This window comes from Mastomys coucha, unplaced genomic scaffold (assembly GCF_008632895.1).
Source record: "Mastomys coucha isolate ucsf_1 unplaced genomic scaffold, UCSF_Mcou_1 pScaffold23, whole genome shotgun sequence".
NCBI lineage: Eukaryota > Metazoa > Chordata > Mammalia > Rodentia > Muridae > Mastomys > Mastomys coucha.
The window spans coordinates 94,817,709-94,840,604 of record NW_022196906.1 but is presented as its reverse complement, the minus strand read 5'-3'; the positions used below and the strand labels follow the sequence as shown (position 1 = coordinate 94,840,604).

Sequence of the window (22,896 nt, the reverse complement as noted above, 5' to 3'; positions counted from 1 at the left end):
TTTGGTGGTGGTGGGGTTTTGTTTTAAGATAGGGCCTCGCCAAATTGCACAGGTTTTGAACTTGTGATCTCTTCCTTCAGCCTCCTGGTAGCTGGAACTACAAGTATGTGCTACCATGTCCAGGTTGATTGAACATTCACTGTCTTTTTCCAAAATGAACCAACTTCCTTTTGTTAGCGTCAACAGTATAGTGCTGATATATCACAACTTCCTCTCTACTATGAAACTTATTTCCTCTTGGTATTTTCTTAGCAAAATCCTTTTGACCCACTCTCTATTGTCTTTCTGCAATTGCTTCCAACACTACAACATGGATTCTCAACAACTAGGCTGATTCCCTGCCCTTGCAGTGTTGTGTTTCTACTACTCATATTTGCAGTCTTTTTTTTTTTTAACTTTTATTGCATTATGATGAGAAAAGTTACATGATTTCAATTTATTTGAATTTGTTAACATATTAAAATTTAAAAGCATATTTTAAGTAATAGAATTAAATCACATTCTTGTTTCCCTTTTGTACCCCAACTCCTCCCAGAGACCTCCTCTTCAATACCTACAATATCTTTTTTTGTCATATTCCTTAAAATTTTTAAAATATTGTAGCAATAAAATGAGTATTATAAAAGTTGTTTGATATAAAACAACAATCAATTGAACAGTCTTATGTAGATACTTGTCGACAGCAATACTGAAAATACATACATTTTTCTCAATATAAATTTTAAATAACTCCAAACATATTAACTGTATATTTCAAAATAATACATCACTACTAGTATTTTCTTAAATGAAGATAAATATATAGAGTCTTTTTGTTTGTTTGTTTTGTATTTAGTAGAGTTTAAAATCTTGGCTCTTACTGTGGTACAAGCCCAAAATAAGAACAATTTTTAGACATTGGATTTCATTGTAATAAGGCTGTACTTCAATGACCCTCACATCACCAAAGGATTTTACCTCCATCGTAGCTAAGCTGAGAGTTGATAGTTCTGCTGCACCGAGGAATGAATTGTAGGCTCAATTTTTGGATACAGACTTCCTGTTATGGTCAAAGCTATTTGACTTGAGTGAGTGACTTTATTCTCAGCCCACAGAGAACAGGTTACATTCATTTAAGAAATGGTGTGTGTTTTAAGATGGTCTAGCCATAAAGTCATTCACCAACTGTTTCAATGAACAATGGTTCTGCTTGGAGGTGACACAGACATTAGGTGAGGGTAAGAATCTGATTAATTAGCTGTGATAACCTGGAAAAGCATTCATCTCAGAGAAAGAGTAACTTATAAAGTTCTCTTCTTCAAACTTGATACAAGAGCTACAAACGTCAGCGTTGTGTTTCTACTACTCATATTTGCAGTCTTTGCTGCTTGGATTATCCCAGCTGCCTTCCTAACTGGAAGTTCTTGGCTGATGTTATCTTGGTCTCCATAACCACATTCAGCTGAGGCTGGTGAGTGATGGTAAGTTACCATGTGTGCAGAACAAGGGCTCGGCTTACTTGGCATAACATAACATTGTTGATAAGCAATAAACACGATTTTGATGGGGGGTTGTTGGTTGGTTGGTTGGTCTGAGGATGTGTGTGTGTGTGTGGGTGTGTGTGTGGGTGTGTGTGTGGGTGTGGGGGTGTGTGTGGGGGGTGTGGGTGTGTGCGCGCACGTTTTCTTTTTCCAGTCCTGGGAATTTTCCAGTCCAGGGCCTTGTGTATTCTAGGTAAGCACTAAGCCATAGCTACAGCCCCTAGCATAACACTCTGCATTAATACATAAATCAAAATAAGTGATTTAGTTTTCTACTCAATCTTTGAATTTTTTTTAAGCAACCCTTCTTAAAACATTGCCCAGAGCTGACTCTCTCCAAAGATAATTAAGGTTATATATCATTGCCTTCATTTTGTAAGAGAGAAGGCCAGATAATTATAAGATTTAGAAAATTGTTTTCAAAACAATTCTAAGTTTCAGAGTAAGCCTTACAGAATGAATTCTGTGGGAGGGAATATATTGGCATCACATACAATCTTATACCACTTTTCTTGACTTACCTTCCATTGGAGCACAGCTTCTTCCTCCAAACTTAGTACTGTTCTCCTGGGTCCCGTAGATGCTTTTATGACATAAAAAGGGAGCTTTTTTTTTTTCTTGTTTGAGATACTGAAGGCCTCATTTTTAGGATCTTAGCAGTAAGGTCATCCTCTCCTGCATGTGCCTCTGCCAGGAAACCCACAAAGCCCCCACTCAGGAACTCATCATTTCATATATCTTCCTCTAGTGGGTCTCAACCACGACCCTTTAATACAGTTCCTCACAGAGCTGACCCCCAACCATAAAATTATTTTTGTTGCTACTTCATAACTGTAATTTTGCTCCTATTATGAATTGTAATATAAACATCTGTGTTTTCATTTCTGATGTGAAAGGGTCATTTGACTCCCAAAGGGGTCACAAGCCACAGGCTGAGAACCTCTGCTGTAGAATAAGCATTTTTGGGCAAAAGAGATAATCTTCCTGAACTTGAGATTATCTCTCCATACATTATAATAGCCCAAAAATAGAAACACCTCAAGTATCCAAACAATGGAACAAAGTACTGGTACATGCTACCTCATGTGAGGCCTTGAAATATACACAGAGAAAGAAGCCTGTCACAAAATTATCCTTCATACCTAAGCGTGCTTAATCTGGAGGAATGGTCCACAGGAAAGGAATTCCAGTCTTGACAGCCAGATCTCAAAATAACAGCTGAAAATCCCAGTGATCCTCACAACAGAAAGCATTAGTTGGTCTCTTGTGTGTGATTGTTGCCCTGGAGACTCGCAGTGTGCACATAGTACACATAGTGCAGACAGGGCTACCTGTGTCTTCAGAGGAAAGAAAGCAAGTTATAGAGCCTGCTGGTGTCTGCAGTGAAGTTTGCTTATACTCGATTGTTCCCAATAAAGAAGAGGCCACACTAAAAACAGCTTCTAAATAGCTTCTGTATTTCAGGTGTGCTCCTTGTAAGTCAGGTTACTACGACCAAACAGCAATAATTCCATGCAAACACAAATAAGTAAGTAAAAATCAAAAAACCTCATGCTAGTGTTTCTCTGTCAATAACTTATTGCCACAACCAGCTCTTTATACACCCTTAAGGGCCCTGACCTTGTGCTCTTTGATTTTTTTTAACTTTTTTAAAAACTGTCTTATAAATGTAAACTTGGAACTTATTTCATCATCAGAAAACATACAGAAGGGCTGGAGAGATGGTTCAGCAGTTAAGGGCATTGACTGCTCTTCCAGAGGTCCTGAGTTCAAATCCCAGCAACCACAGTGTGGCTCATAACCATCTGTAATGGGATCCGACGCCCTCTTCTGGTGTGTCTGAAGACAGTAACAGTGTATTCACATATATGAAAAAAGAAAGAAAGGAAGGAAGGAAGGAAGGAAGGAAGGAAGGAAGGAAGGAAGGAAGGAAGGAAGGAAAGAAAGAAGGAAAGAAAGAAAAGAAAAGAAAAGATACAGAAATGTTTCCTTAAGAGCAACAGAGTAACTCTTCCTTGGGAGCTTTAAGCAGCATTTGTGTTTTGGTGTGTGTTAGGGAGGGAGGGCAGAGGCTGTCTCATGTGGCCATAGCTGGCCCAGAACTCATAGAGGCATGCCTCTGCCTCACCAAGTACTAAGTTTAAAGGCATTCAGCCCACACTTCACCAGTATTTGGACTTTTAACCATTGTTCTGACCTTAAAACTTAAGAAATATACAAGAATTAAATGAAATATGTAAATATTTCTTGTCCTTTTGTCCAATTCACCATTGTCCTACAAAGCAATGTGAGAGAACTAAGAAGGTACTTCTTCATCATCTCTGGTTTCCTGGCCGACACAGCATCTGGCACTTAGTGATCATAACAATACTCGAATGAGTGAATGACTTAAAATTATAAATATTAAAATTAGGACAATATTTAATAGATGGTAAAATATTTTTATTTCTTTAAAGTTCCTCAAAGGAAGAAGTCTCGTAAGCTCAAAGTGTACTGTAATTCTTTTTGACCATTTTTGTGCCCTTGCTTGGTAAAAATTTCATTCATCAATATCTATCTGATATTTCTTTGTTAGGGTGGTAAGTTATTTCACTTTCCTGTTTTTTGTTTGTTTTGTTTTTTGTTTTTTCGAGACAGAGAAACCCTGTCTCTAAAAGCCCTGACTGCCCTGGAACTCACTCTGTAGACCAGGCTGGCCTTGAACTCAGAAATCCACCTGCCTTTGCCTCCCAAATGCTGGGATTAAAGGCGTGTGCCACCACTGCCCAGCTTCCACTTTCTTAAAAACACTTTTGAAGATAAAATTTCAAACTATATCTATAATTATTTCAATGGCTAAAATAGTCTGCTTTTAAAACTAGTAAAATATAAGAATGATGATTTCTGTCATATTTTGAGTGAAGAGATTAGTAGGGTATAGAATAATTGCTTCCCCTTCAGATAATAATTGAAAAGCTATTCTTGAAATAATACTTTCAAACTTGAAGTTCAATTTGTTCTGTTTTGTTTTTTTTAAACAATATCAAGTAGACAAAAGACAAAAATTCTCCACATACTCTTTTTCACCCCGGTTTGAGGATAACGTATGTGGTCAGCACCTCCGTTCTCAGTTTCAGAAGTTAGCATTATCTGAGAAGGTGCTATTCTTGGGTCCAGCTGTAATGTTTCTAATTGTGGTGCTAGGAGCCGTGAGTGCTTTCTTTCCCAGAAGGCTCTGCATTCTCAACACGTACAGGTCAATTTCACATAATGCACCACAAGAAGCAATAGGCCCTTTTGCAGGCTGTGTTTCTAACTGGAATATTGTGAGCAGACATTGCAAGTCACAGGCTGTATTTGGAAAACAGCTGCATGTTAGGACAAGCATGGATTGTGGTCCCAGGAGGCTGAGAGAGCACAATGATTAAATATAATTTATTTGTGAGATAAGAAGAAAAAAGTATCTTTCTACTGACAAGACTGACACCGTCTTCAGAAGTGAGCTGAGCGCTTGGAAAGTAAACATTCACTTTTCCAAGATGATGATCAAGGAGGCATCTTTGCGAAGGGACCCGGACTTAAGGGGAGAATTAGCTTTCCTAGCAAGGGGCTGTGATTTTGTTCTCCCATCACGGTTTAAGAAGAGGCTGAAGTCATTTCAGCAGACGCAGGTTTGAAACTTGGGTGTTTCTTTTAAATATTTTAATTACTAATACAGCCACCCAGTAAACTAACATACAAATAATTTTATTACTCACTTGTATCTTGATATTAGGTCAAGGAATTAATCTGTGTTCGCTATTCAGCTATTTACAGAAAGCTATTTGTAGAGGGATTCCAGCGGGTTTAAAAATAGAGCTTCTGGACCCGGAGTACAGTACTCACATTTTTATCCTCTAGGGAGGAATCGTGTTTTGCAGACAATAAATACAACTTACTAAATATTTATCAAGCATACTAGAAAGTGAGAATTCCTGTAGAAAACTTATTTGTAAGTTTAAATCAGTAGATTTTATTAAGATATAATGAATGTTTGTCTAAAAGAATATGGATCTTGATAATATTTGAAAAAGCAGAGTATATTTCACTATTTTTATTAGTATGTGATGATGTATGTGAGTACACATGCCATAACACACATGTAGAAATCAGAGAACAACTTTACAAAGTCACTTCTTTCTTCCACCTTTATGTAGGCCCTGGGGATCAAACTCAAATGCCTTTATCCACTTAACCATCTTAGCAGCTCCCATCTTTATATGGCAACAACTGTGTGTGTCTGCAATATACTGTGGATGTGTAAACAATGAAGCATAACAATTTCTTCCAAATTTTAAACAAATGCCATCCTCTAGCAAGCTGACACTGATTGCTGCCAGTGATGACTAGTCTTTGCTACACTGCTTACCCTCTTAGGGCCAGTGTCTGTCTAAATACATAAGTTGCCTAACATGGAATACAATACTAAAATGGGGGGAGGGGACTATATAAATGCTAACCATCCAAATTCCAGCAAGGAAACATAATTTTATAGTTATTCTGACCCAGAAAAACTTCAAATTTGGGGGGGTAAGGTATGTGACATTTTTGCTTTCTGTGTGTCAGAATGGCCAAATATTGGAAATATTATAATGACAATATCAGTGGCTGTTCAGAATGACTAAGTAATATACTGATGCTGAAAGCCGAAGTAGAGAATTGAGATTCTTTTCCCAATGTATTCTTTTTTTATTACTAGTCCTATACTGGACCAAAACAGCTTTAGTTTAAAATGAAGATATGTCAAACCTGTTGACAAATCAGGCAAAAAAATTGCAATTTTTTTAAATCTATGTTTATAAAATCAGCTTTATTATACTACTTTAAGTTTTAAATTATGTGTCTCCTAGTAACACAACTGCAAGCAAATTAATAGAGCTGAAAGTTCAGAATAAATGCATTCTCTTTATATTATTTTTCCTTATTAACCAATGAATTAATAAATACTTTCGTATTAGTCAGTTCCTTTGTATGAGGAAGTATACACACAAGAGAAGAGAACAGTAGGTTGTCAAGTGTTTGCCATTCAGTTAACTTTGGCAGTCAGCGTTTGTTCTCAGTGTTGTGTTCATCTGTCAGCACAAATGCACAGTTAGCATTGTAGGTCTTGTTCTAGGACTCAGCATGTGTCCATACCCACTAGTACCAGTGGTCTTGATTCTAATACCATAATTGCCCTGAAATTAAGCCTAACTTCCCTGCGTAGCATACTGTTGAAAATATTTTCAAGAAACAGAATTTTGATGATTGTATACTTATATCTCACAAACCTCTTTCTGCATAAAATAACAGATTAAACACCACACTAATAATACTCACAATCTAGGCAGAGCCTCTGAAGATCTGCCCTGTTTCAGAGTTTAAGAATACTCTCGGGTGCTGCTGACTCAGGACTGTGCAGTGGCATTTGCAGATTTAGCATTAAGGCAAAGAAATGTTTATTCAAAATAGATTATCACTTTGCTAAATCAAGAGAGGTTTATAAACTTTAGATTGCTTTACAAGTGGACATGAATATTTATTTTGAATCTAAAGGACTGTGCCAAATTCTGCATTGTTTGTAATCTCTTGGGAACCCCACTGTTTGGCTTTGTCACTCGTTGCCTTTCACAAGGACAATGTGCTCAGCTCTGCTTGGAACCCTTTATCTCCGTGCATTCTGTTATTTCCTTAAGTGCCCACAATCTTCCATAGAGTGGGGATTATGATTTCTGTTTATTACTGAGATTCTAAAAGATTAGGTAATGCTCCTGAGGTCACCAACTAGTAAGCCATCACTGTTTACTGCTGTGTGGTTTTTATGTTCATTGGCCTCGTTGTTTTCCCTTCTTGACTATGGCTTTATATGGGATCACTGTTCAGAGTAATTTTAAAAAGAGCATTTGAATAATACTTTATGTTCACAGTAAATTAAAAAAACAACAACAACTTAGGTCTGTGAAGATAGCTTAGTGGCAGAGAACCTGCCTACCATCCACCAGTACTAGATGAGACTTCTAGCATACACACACCCCGAAAAAAACCCTAACTATTCAATAACTGTGTTTATCTTTCATACTTGATGCAGCATCTAATTCATTGCCATGCTCATGACCCTTGTTAATTTAGAACCCTGCAAAACTTCATGAAATCCTTTTTTTATTTTTTTTTCTACTAGGAATCTCAGAACTGAATTTATTCTTCATTGGTAAAAAAAATAAATTACTAAAAAGCCAGATCTGTGGGGTTTGCAGGATGGGTCAGCATTAGGAACACTTGCTGCTCTTAGGGAGGACATGAGAGATTCCATGACAGCACCGACATAGGCTCTTAAACATCTGTAACTCCAGACCCTGTAGATCTGAAGCCCTCTTCTAACCTATACAGCACCAAGCATATATGTGGTGCACACACACACATGAAGGCAAACACTTCTATCTAAATGGTGGTAGACCTCCCTTGACTCTTTCCTTGATCCTGAGTAATATCTCTCCACTGTCTCCCCATTTCTCTTCACACTGTTCTATCCAATGTCCCATGAAGTATACCACAACAAGTACTTTTTGAGAAAAGGAAAGATATAAACTATAAATTAACATTTACTTAACTGGAAAGACTGATTATAATGAAATTAGTGACCCTAGTTCTTGCCTATTATAGCATACCAAAAATGAGTTAAATTTATATCTTAGAGAATACAACCCGCTATCTTAGGAGAAGGGGCAAACAAACCAGCCGGAAGTGCTGGTAGTAATTATACTTTGACAGAGTCAAACTAGAAAAATAAAATAAAATATCCCATATCTCAAATACATTTCAATGTATATTTTCTTTTTTAAGAAGGAGTCTCATGACGCCCAGGCTGGCCTCCAACTTGCTAGATAGCAGAGAATGACCTATATAGCTCCTGACCCTCCTACCTTCCAAGTACTAGAACTACAAGCTTGTACCACCACACCAGGTTTTGTTCAGGACTTGGCATTGAACCCACTGCCTAGTGAATGGTAGTCAAGTACGCTAGCCACTGAGCTACATCCCTAGCCCCTAATTGTATATATTTTAGAAGGCCCTATGGTCACCACTATACCACCAATACAGACATTAGTTGTATAATTTTAAAGAATTTATCATTTCTTCTTTGGAAGGCTAGAAATTCACACAAACACCAAAAACAGTTTTCAAAAAGAACATAACTAGTAAAGCTTCAAGAGACTAAGAATATACCCTCACCCCAACTGGCTGTCCCCAAAAGAACATAACTAGTAAAGCTCCAAGAGATTAAGATATACCTTCACCCCAACTGGCTGTCCCATAAAGCTACCTTTGCGGTGTTCCTGGGCAACTGTTTGAGTATGTTCCTACCTACACTACAAGTAGTTGGTTTGTATGGAATGATTTTAAAAGGCCAAAGATAAAAGTGTGTTTCCCTGGATTTTTTTCTTATGAAGTTGTGTTTGTTTGTTTGTTTATTGGCCTGTTGGATATATGTGTGAAACAATATTCAACAATAAACTGGAATTTTATTTTTAATTCTTCTAATAACAACAAAAAGAGAATACATTTTAAGATCTTTATCAGCTGATGTTGTTCTAGCTGATAACTGGTCTTTGATTATCCTGAAATATTTGCCAACTAATAGATGGAAAAATTTACTGCAGGATTTTTTAAACCATACATTATGTGACTAAGTATTGACAAATAATGTTTATTTAATATGGAAAACATTCCCTAGAAAGTTGCTTACTGCCCTCTAGAATGCACACTTTACAGTGGACCCTTGATTGCCACTGTCTCACTTCTTATTGATGCTGAGAAATATATACTGTTAAGAATTTTTGTATCTTATAATCACATTTTTCTTCCAGATTCAAAATAAACCTGAAAAAAAACCTGCAACACCATTTCCACCTGCAGCCACCCTTCCAAGTAGCCCCCAGCCGGTCTCCCCTGTTCCTTGTGAGAGTGGTGTTGTGAATACACCGCTGTCTATAAACATTCCACAGTTCTACTTTCCTCAAGGACTCCCAGACACCTGCAGTGACCATGAACAGATCCTAAGCAGAATTGAAACCGCTTTCAAGGATATTGAAGATCAGAAAGCAGATATTCATGAAATGGGGAGAATTGCAAAGGTAACGTAACTACTGAATGAATGCACTATCCCTCTTCATCGCCTCTTTGCTCTAGCTTTAAGCACAGGTTTTGATTTTGGTCTATCTATGATGAAATGTATTTGATCCTAATGCATCTCTAACAGTGGTCCTTCTTCATAGAGTCCTATCTATCTATCTATATCTATCTATCTATCTATCTATCTATCTATCTATCTATCTATCTATCTATCTATCTATCTTAACCCTAACTGACCCTGAACTCTCTTTGTAGACTAGACTGGCCTTAGAATTTAGCAGTGTTTCCAGGCTGTACTTTAAGAGGCTAAAGGTTATAGGGGCCTGAGAACCAAATAGAAGCAAGTAGGAAATCAAAGAATGCCTGAAACCCCATGAACTCCTCCACTTGGAAGGAATAATATTTTTTCTTGCGACCCCCATGTACACTTCCACTTGGAAGGAATTTTTTTTTTAATTTGAAAATTTATTCTTTGAGATAAAGTACTAACTCTACCTCTTCATATTTCAGTGCCTCCAGAGTCAGGCCCCAGAGATGCCTTCTGAAACTACCTAATACCTGTTTGCTGCATGAGCCTAACTCTCTTGCCTGCTCACAAGTGTAGATATTTATTACAGTGTCCTACTTCTTTGTGATGGATTTCCACTCCACTCCTGCCAACTTGCCCAACATGTGCTTTACATACTTTCTCTCCTCTTACTTGTTGAAGTACTGCTTTATTCATGCCCCACCTCTTCTGTAACCAACCCTACTGAATTTTATGTTGCTATTAAATGGATCACAACTAGAGTGATTTAAAGAAAATGAAAGGTAATTATTTTTCTTATTCTTTCTTTATCCTCTCCCCATGTTAGAACTTACTTGATAATTCTTAGATGTTTCTATTCTAGAAATAAGAGTTTACCTGTCTGTACTGTTTTACCTTGTAGAAAATAGTTCCACAAGAACTTACTAGACGTCATAGAATGTGTTCATGTAAAGAAACAATTCCTCTTGTAGCATGTTGCTGTTTGTGTGTATGTTATCTCCATGATCATACACCAAATAATCCAACTCTGGATAAATAGCCATATAAATTAGAGGTTCTCTTTTTAGGGTATTGAGTTTCCCTACCCAATTCCCTGAGCAGTAGCTATTGTGTTAGATGACAGACTGAAGATGGTAAATTCTCTGACTAGGCTAAAACTACAGATCTAAATAGAAAATTTATCAAGGATAAGTAAAATTTTCATTTGAGAGTAATTTGTAATACCAAAATTCCAGAGACTAGGGCAAATATCTATAAAGGAAGGGTTTTGAAGCATTGCAGATGCTAGCCAGAAAAAAAGAGATGACCAGGTCCTAAGACAGGTTCCAGAAAGTACCACCAGATAGGTTAGAAGCAGCTAGAAAATGTCTTCCAGATTAAAGCTAAGAACATTTTTTCTAGACCTTGAAGAAGGAAAGCACATTGATCTACACTGGCTGTATATCGGAGGGCAGGACAGTGCAAAGCAAGGATAGCTTTACTGTAGGAGAGCCGTGTGAATTGCTAAGTTAATAGTCAAAAGGCTTTTAAATAAACAAGGCTGGTTTCTAACATGCATGTGCATGTACACACAAACACACACACACACACACACATTGGTCTTCATAATTAAATTTATTAGAACCTCTCAGAATTTTTTTTATCAGATGTTGACTGCATACTTGCCAAATGATTTATTTTTTTAAAGTAGAAATGCTTCAAATGGGCAGATTAGGAGAAAATGTCCCAGGTATGAAGCTGGGTACCCTGTGTCTACAGAGCTCTATAGTGGTTTGAATGAAATATTTCCCCATAGTCTGATACAGGTTCCAGAAACTACCACTAGATAGGTTAGAAGCAGCTAGAAAATGTCTACCAGATTAAATCTGAGTACATTTTTATGGACATTGGGGAAGGAAAGTCCTGTGATCTATACTGGCTATAGAGAGAAAGCAGGACAGTACAAAGCAGTCTTTGAAAGCAGGCATCTGAGTACTTAGTCCCCAAGTGATGAGGCTGTTCTGAAGCTTTAAGAGGTGTGGTCTTGTTGGGGGAGGCATGTCATTGGAAGTGAGCTTTGAGAGTATAAACCTTTCCACCATTTCTAGTTCACTCTCTCAGCTTCCTGCTTGGGGGTCAAGATTTACACTCTCAGCTTGCTCCCCTAGCCACCATGCCTGCACTCTGCCATCATGGACTCTTATTCCTCTAAATAAACTTTTCTGTGAGTTGCTCTGGTCATGACACTGTGTATCACAGCAGTAGAAAAGTAACTAATACAAAGCTCATGCTGGCAATGATCTCTTGGTCATAGGCCTGCAGCCTGCCTGTCTTGAATAAAGATGCCTGGAATCCTCATCTCTTCCTCTCTTCCTCTTCTTCCTCCTCCTTCTCCTCCTCCTCTTTTTCCTCCTCTCCCTTTTCTTCCTCCTCTCCCTTTTCTTCCTCCTCTTCCTCCTTCTCCTCTTTTTCCTCCTCTTCCTTTTCTTCCTCCTCTTCCTCCTCCTCCTTGTCTTCCTCTTCTTCCTCCTCTTCTCCCTTCTCCTCCTCCTCCTCAACCTCTCCCTCTTCTTCTTCTTTTTCCTCCTCCTCTTCTTCCTTCTCCTCCTCCTCCTCCTTCCCTTCCTCCTTCTCTTCCTCCTCTTCTTCCTTCTTCTTTCTTCTTTCTTCTGAATATTACCAGCCCCTTGACTAAGGAGCCTGTTCAGCCTGTTCTTCCTCGCAGCCTACTCATCTGGCTCTCCCACCCTTGTTCTTTAGTAGCACTTTCCTGCTCCATAGACAAGTAGAAAGAGTAGAGTGAAGGCAGGGAAGGGTTTTTTTGGTGGTAGGAACCAAAGGAATGACTTTTAACAGTTTCATGATATGAATATCAGTCCAGGCGTGGTGTCACATACAGTTGCCTGTATTGAAGCCAACACTGTGGAGGAGGTTTTAAAACAAGGTTGTTTTCCTTTGATAAGCATTTAGCTAACTATTTACTGTTTGTGCTAATAATCATATGTTACAGCAGCCATTTTACATATATATTACTAGATTAATTTTAAGATAGCCCAAAATTCCATTCTTAAAAGCCAAATCTTTGTATTAACTACTCTTAGACATTAACTGTTAGCTTAGATAGCAAGATATACTGAAATGAAAGTATATATATGTATATATATATATTTACTTTAAAAGTTATTTTGAACCAGACATGGTAGCACATGTCTGTGATCGCCTCCCATTCAGGAAGTTTGAATGACACATCTTGAGTTCAAATACAGCATGAGCTACAAAGCAAAACCCTGTCTCAAAACTAAAAGTCATGGTTATGTTCATTTGTTTTGCTTACATTTTTTTGGTTGTTGAGACTGCTATAGGCCAAGCTGTACTTGAACTTATTTTTTTTTTTACACTATATCAGCTAATTTACTAAATTCTGCCTGTTTATTCCTTAATATTTATTTTGTGTGTGTGTGTGTGTGTGTGTGTGTGTGTGTGTGTGTGTGTGTATCCATAGAGACCAGAAGAGGGAGGGCATCAGATTCATCAGAGCTGGAGTTCCAGGTGGTTGTAAGCTAACTGATATGGGTGCTGGGAATGAAATGGACCCTCTGCAGGAGCAGAATTCTCCTTAGCCAATTAACTCTCCAGCCCTGTCTCTTTAGTCTTAAAAGCACTTATTTTAAAAATTTGTATCTTCCAGCTACCTGATTTTATTTAACCTAGCTTTTACTTGGCTCCTATTTCTTAGCACTTAACTAAATTGTGTTTATTTTCAACATTCTCTAGTCTTTCTTTTTTTTTGGCCACAAGGCAGTCAACTGTGTCTCTAGCACTTACATTGTCCTACAGCAGGTTAATGTTGGAAAGGGAAAAGAGAGGCTGCCATTAAAGAACAGTGAGGGAGGAAGGAGATTGTCAGAGCAGTAAATGAATGTTTGTGGGTTCTTGCAGTTTATAAAAATGTTTAGAAAACCAGCTTATGTTTGTAACCCGCTCTTAGTGGCACTTAAGTGCAGCTATAAAGACTGGAGTCAGTTTTTTAAGTGCATGGAAAACCATGTTTATGCAGTTAGCATCTGTGGGTCTCATTCAACCTGTTCATCTTAGACCCCACATAGCCACAGAGAGCTTAATGTCCATTAATGCCTGATTACATTTTTAGGGTGTATGTTATAATTTTTTCACATTTCTTCAAGTGATGATGAAAAAAGTGATTCAAAAATAACCCTAAGAGGGCAATGTAGACATAGGAACTGAGCCACAGAGAGAAAAACATCTGTCAGAGACAGGGTCTCTAGTATACACTGAAGGAAAGAAAGGAAACCCTCATCTGGATCCTGCGAAGCCTCTGCTTCAGGTGGTGTAGCACCATCTGGACCAACTGTGCCTTGTGACTTACAAGGGAGCACCTTTGTGCTCCAGTTCCAGTTCTTCTTCTACAAAGTAGGATAAAAAAATAAAAATACCTACTCTTCCGCATGGAAAATCATGTGACATTCCATGAAGGAACAGCCATGAGAATACTGTAATACATTGAAAGAACATGGCAGATAGTAAGCAGTCTCCTGTGCACATCAGAACAGCCTTGCTTTGAGAGCCTTACTGTTGCTGGCCATTCTTAGTCTAGTCTCCTTTACTCAGATGACTTTATCTACCATATTCATTCTTACTTTGCTTCTTCTAAAGCTGATTTCTAAATATAGTTTCTGTATCACTTGATACTTGTCTTCACACTTGTTAATTCTCTTCTGTGTTACTAAAGACCCTGTTAGGTACTCTCAGATGTCTGTCACTTACTTCCCAGGCTCTTTCTTCCTGATCTCCTGGCTCCCTTTACCCTAACTCATTTTCTTCCAGTAAGCGTAGCCAACCGTGTGTTTCTTTAAAATAGTCATAGTATAGGTCCACAGGCCTTGCCATCAGCGTTTTACCCATTGTTTTCCTTTGACATTGTCTACTGGCACCAGATACTTTTATGCTGCCTAACACTTGGCTACTCAGGTACTTTGAGAGAAGGATGACCTTTTCTAATCTATTTCAAAGCATTTTTATTGTTATATTTTATCTTTGAGATTTTGCCTTTGAATCATAATGAGTTCGTGTATTAACGTCTTGGTGACTTATTACTTCTTATGAGCTGACATACCTACACTTTAACAGCAATCATAGAAAGAAGTTTCTTTTTCTCCCCTCATAGACAGGACTTTTTATTTTTATGCCTTTCTGCCTCATTTTCAGCTACTAATTTTTTTCTGTTTTTTTTTTCTATTTTGCACATTTTTTTACTTAAAATTCTTTTCATGCAATATTTTAATGTTTTTCCTTCCTCCAACTCTTCCCAGATCTCACCCACGACCTTATATGTTTTCTATCTCTCAAATACACACACACACACACACACACACACACACACACACACACAGAAAATCAAAACAGTCAACCAAAAGACAAAAAAAAATGCCAAAAGGTAACAAATAGTCCACCCCCAAAGGATGGAGTTGACTTGTGTTGGCCAGCTGCTTCCGTCTAGGTAGAGCTCTTGCCCTGGAGTGTGGTCGTAACACCCAATGATATTGGAGAAAACTGATTTCTCCCTTTACCTGCAGGTATCAATTGCAAATGCCATCTCCGTTAGGGGTGATACCCTGTGTCTACTTCCCCGTCTCAGTGCTAGGACCCCATCTGGTATGTGTAGGTCTTGTGTGTGCCACCACACTCTCTGTGAGTTCATATGGGCATCAATCCTGTTGTATCTGAAGGCCCTGCTTTCTTCAAGTCATCAATTACCTCTTGCTCTTAAGATCTTCCTGCTCCCTCCTCTGCATAGATCCCTGAGCCATGAGCTGAGGGCTCTGATCAAGACATCCCATGTAGAAGTGAGTGCTCCAAAGCCTCTCACTCTGCACATTGTCCACTAGTGCTAATTCTCATCTACTGCAAGAAGCAGCTTCCATAACGATAACTCATCCGTGGGGATAACATATGTTCCTTTAGCAGAATAATAGTAGTAGGCTTGGGAGAGAAGATCTCAACACAAGAGAATGAAAGTTGTTTAGTAGTAGAAGTCACCCTACAAAAGGTGATAAGCATGGATCTCCTGGAAGGGTTTCAGCTGAAGTTGGTAACTCTCCTGATATTGAGCTGGACAATTCTTGATTTTTTTTTTTTTTTTTTTTTGGTTTTTTCGAGACAGGGTTTCTCTGTATACCTCTGGCTGTCCTGGAACTCACTCTGTATACCAGGCTGGCCTCGAACTCAGAAATCCGCCTGCGTCTGCCTCCCAAGTGCTGGAATCAAAGGTATGCGCCACCACAGCCCATCTGAAAAAATTCTTGATTGACTCAAGTGGTTAGGATGGTGCCACCCACAGTAGGCTGGTCCCTCCTTCATCACTCCCCCACAAACATGCCCCAGACCAGTTTGATTTAAGCAGTTCTTTAATCAAGGCTTTCTTCCCACATGACTCCAGGCTGTGTCAAATTAACAATTAAACCTACCTAGGAAAACTTCCAATTTTCTTTGTGCTTATTATCTGTGGCTCCCCCACAGCCAAAATAAAGATGACTACCTTTCCCAGCCAAGAGCTTATCACTAAGGATACCTGGGAGCCTTTCCTTAGAAAGCATTATGCATGAAGCAGGGGCTGGGCTTGAGGAAGGTGGACTTGATAGTTTACCTACCCAAAGTGTCTTAACTGAGCTTTGTAGCATAGCAGTCATAGTTTCTGTAATAGACCAAAATAGCATGGTTGCTAAGCAATACTGTTTCTTATTCTTGACCTTAGTAGAAACTCTCAACCTCTGGACTTAAGCAGTCTTAAATTATGGATGTAAGAAGCTCTAGCCTGCAACATCTGTCACTGGATTTATTGGCAGAGCAGATTCTGCTGAGCAAACTGGCTAATTATGTGTCACTTTCCTTACTCTCTGGTCAGTGTGTGTCTCTCCTGAAGTTTCACACTCAGTCAAAGGGGATGACCTTCCCAATATGGGAAGACTATTCTAGTCGCCATTTCTTTACTAGAACCACCACACTGATTCCAAGAAACCCTAAATTCTAATCTGCTTGTGAAATAGCCATCATTGTTCCTGGAGGAAGCAGTCTTTTATTTTTGCCTGTTCTGTTTTTACCTTCCTTGGCTTGAATCTTGCTTTCCACATCTTCATTTTTAGTATGAACTAGCGGCAGTCTTGGGATCTCGCATGTCCAACTAGGTGTTCCTCAGGCACCAATGAGGAGCTCCTGTGCAAGAGTTTCATACCAGGAGTAACTTTCCTTAAACCCAAGGTATATACACATCTAGTCTGCCTCCAAAGGATACTCTCCCTCTGCAGGACAATGATGTACAATGAAAGTATCTTTATTTTCTAACAACTTGTGACCCCCTTCACAGAGTCTAGACTGGAAATACACTTTCCATGTGTATATAGAATTAGAAAGATTTGGAGTCGTTCTCTACTAATGTTAATGATTATTGGAACTACATTTCCCTTTAAGGAAAAATTACTAATTTTATAAGAACTCTTTCTTACAAGAGTAAATAGATACTATTTAAGGATAATTTTTACATCTTAAGGAGATCATCTTAAGGACATCTTAAGGAGAAGAAAAGCTGGTGCTTTTTAGGGTCTTGAAGTTTGATTCTCAGTTCTTACCAAATTTTTATAATGCACAAAATTTATAATGCATAAAAGATGACTTGAAATCTTCTAACATATAACTAAATGATAATGGCGTTTGTTTCTTACCTTTTATCTTTTACTTGAATTATAACCACTTTTATGGATTTTATAGCTGTTTCAGGAGAGAGGGATATCAAAGTGTGTGTGTGTGTGTGTGTGTGTGTGTGTGTGTGTGTGTGTGTGTGTGTGTGTGTGTGTGGTGCAGGTGTTCTCAGAGGTCAGAGGTATCAGATGACAGTTGGAGCCGCCTGCTATGGGTGCTGGGAATCAAGCTCTGACTCTTTGCGAGGGCACTGTGCTTTCTGGCCACTGAGTCATCTCTACAGTCTCTTTTCTAGTTTAGTGTTTTATTTGCTTGTTATTGTTATTGTTTTTGTTATTGCTTTGTAAACCTGGAACTTACTAACAATATACAAGGAGAAGTAAGGAAATCAGTAGTAGAGTGTTCTAACAGCAAGTGACCCAGTAATAAAAATGACTGCATTTTCAGTTCAAAAAATTGAAGAGCATGTACAACCAGAAGTTTAGACATTATTTCCTAGAAGGTAGAAAAATATGTAAGAGTAGCAGGACGAGACGCTGAGTTTTTGCAGCTGTTGTTACTTTGGGAAGTCAATTACTTTAGGGAAAAAAATGCCTCCCTAATCTTGTAGCCCTCTATTTTGTCCTTCCACTCTCCCTCCTTCTCCCTTCCTATCTTTGACCCCAACAGCCCTTTTATCCACTCTGGCGTGACAGGTAAACAAACATCCATGTCTCTCTTTTGGCCATGCCATCTATCCCTCCTCTTAGCTTACTCTGTCTTATTGTTGCTGTTGTTGTTTGCAGGTCTGTGGCTGTCCACTCTATTGGAAAGCCCCGATGTTCAGGGCTGCAGGAGGAGAGAAGACTGGGTTTGTGACAGCACAGTCATTCACTGCCATGTGGAAAAGGCAAGTGCATGAGCAGCCATTCTGAGGCTAGCAACAAACTGTGTGTCCTCGCGAATGGTATTTATCCTATTAGCTTAGTCATTTTCTTTGTATCTTATGGCTCAATAAGGAAAATTCTATGATTCATTGCCTTTTATACCTACAAGTTCTTTGCACAAGACTTTGTCTTTTATGCCTTTAAGTAATTCCAGGTATAGTGACACATTCCTTTAATCTTACCACTATGTAGGCAGAAGCAAGCAGACCTGTGAGTTTGAAGCCAGCCTTGTCTACATGGCTATTCCAGGTTAGCCAAGGCTATCTACTAAGACTCTGTCTCAAAAATGGGGCTAGAGGGGCTGTCAAGATGGCTCAGTGGGTAAGGGCACTGACTGTTCTTCTGAAAATCCTGAGTTCGGATCCCAGCAACCACATGGTGGCTCACAACCACCCATAATGAGATCTGACACCCTCTTCTGGTGCATCTGAAGACAGTTACAGTGAATGTAACTGTAGGAGTGAGCCGGGCGGGAGTGAGTGGGGCCGAGTTCAATTCCCAGCAGCCACACGTGATGACTCATGGCCATCTGTACAGCTACAATGTACTCATACACATAAATAAAATAAATCTTAAAAAAAAATGGGGCTAGAGAGATGGCTGAAAAGTTAAGAGCACTGGCTGATCCTTTAGATGACCTTAGGTTGACTCCTAGCATCCACATGATAACTGGAGCCATCTGCATCTCTAGTTCTTGCCATCCAAAGCCCTTGCCTCCTCAGACACCAGGCATGCGTGTAGTACATACAAACAGAACACCAGTACACCAGGCATGCATGTAGTACATACAAACAGAACACCAGTACACCAGGCATGCGTGTAGTACATACAAACAGAACACCAGTACACCAGGCATGCATGTAGTACATACAAACAGAACACCAGTACACTTAATTTTTTTCTAGTTTTTAATATTGTATCTTTAAACAGTAAAGCAAATCTGCAGAAATACTTTTAAATAGTTATTTTTGGCAGTTTCTTTCTTGGTTTTACCTATAAAAGTAAAGAGTCATAATTTAAATCCAATAGTAATTATAAAAGTAAATAAAGATTCTCTTTGAAGGGCAGAACCATGTGTATCACAAGAAAAACATATCTGCAGGTTAGAGAGGCGGGTCTCTGGATAAGAATGCAAATATGAGGACTTAAGTTCAAATCCCCAGAACCCACATAAAAAGCCAGGAATGGTTGTGTGTACCTATAACCCAAGCATGAGACACGGAAACAGGGAAACAGCAGGTTCTTATTTGCTATCCAGTCTTGTGGAAACTTCAGGTTCAGTGACAGGTGCTGCTTTAAATGAATAAAGACTTGTAAGGAGATAGAAAGCACACATCCTCTGGCCACCACAGCACACATACACTGTGCCTGCTCATCCCTGTGAAAGCACCGTTCTCTCCCCGCCCCACACACACATTCCAGAATAAATTTTAAAAAGAAAAATATACATACAGTCTTAAATATCCAATGGAAACTTATATCCAGTTGCTTTATCAAAATCATTGCATTCTTACAGATATATAGGTAAATGGTTTTTCTACATGGGGATTCTCTGTGTAACTGCCCTGGCTGTCCTGGAATTGTCTTTGTAGACCAAGCAGGGATTGAACTCACAAAGATCCACTGCCTCAGTTTTGTGACAGTCTTATGTAACCCAGGCTGGGCTCCTACTCACTAGTGATGACTTAGACCTCTGACATTCCTGCTTCCATTTCTCAAGTTCAGGAATTTACAGGTATTAATTACTACCACACTGGTATATGCAGTGCTGAGGACTGAGCCCAAGGCTTTGTACATGCCAGGCAAAATGCATACATAGCTCTATCAGCAGAGCTCTGTTTTGTCCCCTGTTTTGTTTTCAAATATCCTTAGAAGGACCCTCTAAGTTTAATTCTACTGATCACTGATGGCAGTGAATGACTGTGCTGTCAAAACAGGTGTTATTTCTTAAAACACTATTTAGGACAGTGGTTCTCAACCTTTCTAATGTTATGACCTTTTAACACAGCTCTTCGTGTTTTAGTGACCTCCAGTCATAAAATTATTTCATTGCTATGTCATAACTTACTTTGCTATTGTTATGAACCATAATGTAAATATCTAATATAAAGGATATCTGAAATGTGACCTCCATAAGCACACAAAGTGGTCGTGACCCACAGTTTGAGAGCCACTCATTTAGGAGATTCGGGCCAGTGACTTAGTTAGGTTAGGGTTTCTATTGCTGTGAGGAAACACCATGACTAAAAAGCTAATTAGGGAAGAAAAGGTTTATTTGGCTTACATGTCCATATTGCTGTTCATCATAGAAGGAAGTCAAGACAAGAACTCAAGCAGGGCAGGAACCTGGGTGCAGGAGCTGATGCAGAGGCCATGGAGGGGTAATGCTTACTGGCTTGCTTCCCATGGCTTGCTCAATCTGCTTTCTGATAGAACCCAGCACCACCAGCCCAGGAATGGAACCACCCACAATGGGCTGGGCCTTCCATGGAAAATGCCTTACCACTAGATCTGGTGCAGGCCTCTTCTCCATCAAGGTTCCCTCCTTTCATACGACTCTAGTTTGTGTGTCAAGTTAATGTAAGACTAGCCAGCATTGCCAACCTTCCCATTTCACTGATAACCCTTCTTTGTACATGTCCTTCTTGCTTTTTCTGGCCTACAGACCCTTCCTCCTAGTAAAATGAAAATACTATCCACTTACTATTTAAAACACACACATAGATAGTATCAGTAAAATTAAACTTAGAGGGTCCTTCTAATTCCTTCATACTCCTCAAAGGCTCTTAGTTGTGTGGTATTTGAAAACAAAACAGATGTCCCTCAAAAGAGGAATGGATACAGAAAATGTGGTACATTTACACAATGGAGTACTACTCAGCTATTAAAAACAATGAATTTATGAAATTCTTAGGGAAATGGATGGATCTGGAGAATATCATCCTGAGTGAGGTAACCCAATCACAAAAGAACAAACACGGTATGCACTCTCTGATAAGTGGTTATTAGCCTAGAAGATCGGAATACACAAAGTACAATCCACAAACCACAAGAAACTCAAGAAGTAGGAAGACCAAAGTGTGGATACTTCGATCCTTCTTAGAAGGGGGAACAAAATACCCATGAAGGAGTTGTAGAGACTAACTGTGGAACAGAGACTAAAGGAAGGACAATCCAGAGACTGCTCCACCTGGGAATCCTTCCCATATACATTCACTAAACCCAGACACTATTGTGGATGCCAGCAAGTGCTGGCTGACAGAAGCCTGATGTAGTTGTCTCCTGAGAGGCTCTGACAGTGCCCGACTAATACAGAAGTAGAGGCTCACAGCCATTCATTGGACTGAACACAGGGTCCCCAATGAAGGAGCTAGAGAAAAGACCCAAGGAGCTGAAGGATTTGCAGCCCCTTAGGAGGAACAACAATATGAACTAACCAGTACCTTCAGAACTCTCAGGGACTAAACCACCAACCAAAGAGTACACATGGTGGGACTCATGGCTCCAGCTGCATGTGTAGCAGAGGATGGCCTAGTTGGTCATCAATGGGAGGAGAGGCCCTTGGCCCTGTGAAGGTTCTATGCCCCAGTGTAGGGGAATGCCAGGGCCAGGAAGCAGGAGAGGGTGGGGTGGTGAGCAAGAGGATGGGGAAAGAACAGGGTGTTGTTGTTGTTGTTGTTGTTGAACAGGGTGTTGGTGTTGTTGTTGTTGTTGAAGGGGAAACCGGGAAAGAGGATATCATTTGAAATATAAATAAAGAAAATATCTAATAAAAAAAAAAAAGGGGGGCTGGAGAGATAGCTCAGTGGTTAAGAGCACTGACTGCTCTTCCAAAGGTCCTGAGTTCAAATCCCAGCAATCACATGGTGGATCACAACTATCCTTAATGAGATCAGACACCCTCTTCTGGAGTGTCTGAAGACAGCCACAGTGTACTTACATATAATAAATAAATAAATCTTTTTTAAAAAAAGAAAGAAAAGAAAGCAAATGATTAGTAAATGCATTCCTAGTCTTAAAATTCCAACAGTAGTCTACAGAGTGAGCTCCAGGACAGCCAGGGCTATACAGAGAAACCCTGTCTCAAAAAACAAAAACAAAACAAAATTCCAACAGTAAATCACATTCTTTATTTTATTAAGACTGAAGTGGTAAGGGTGTGCAAGACACTATCAGTTAGTATACTTCTCTACAGAACTACACCCAAGCCAGAGGTTACAGTTACTTCATATTGTCCCAGTGTGGTTTAGCCATTGTATTCCTGGATTGGTTCTGAGTTGTTCAGATACTAAGGAATTTGAGAGCCCTAGGAGAATCTACACCTTCTGGATGACACTACACAGTCACTAGTCCATCTCTCCTGTAGCAGAGAAAAACAGTCTGATAAAATATAAGGAAGATTCCTTTTTAAATATGTATATAAGTAGTAGTAAAAGTAAGAGAATTCTTGGAGCTAAAGAATTAAGAAATTAGCACAAAGAAAGAAAAAATGAAAAAAAATACTAATGAGCAGCGTACACTAACAGGAAAAAAGCATTTGTCCTTAGGGTGATTTTTTTCTTATTTAATAAAATTACTTTGAGAATTTTATACATGAGTGCTA

The 22,896-nt window shown here is 39.0% G+C and overlaps 1 protein-coding gene across 3 annotated transcripts in view; it reads left to right on the top strand.

Annotated features, from left to right (window-relative positions):
- Positions 1 to 22,896, top strand: part of Ppp2r3a (protein phosphatase 2 regulatory subunit B''alpha) — a 150,144-nt gene that overhangs the window by 56,373 nt on the left and 70,875 nt on the right. For 2 of the 3 annotated variants that reach the window (XM_031345047.1, XM_031345049.1), the window contains 2 exons: positions 9,383 to 9,649; positions 18,153 to 18,256. In XM_031345047.1, coding sequence (XP_031200907.1) covers positions 9,383 to 9,649; positions 18,153 to 18,256 — 371 coding nt within the window. Of the gene's footprint in view, positions 1 to 4,700; positions 5,171 to 9,382; positions 9,650 to 18,152; positions 18,257 to 22,896 lie in introns of those variants that run through there. The other variant, XM_031345050.1, reaches the window with a different exon arrangement.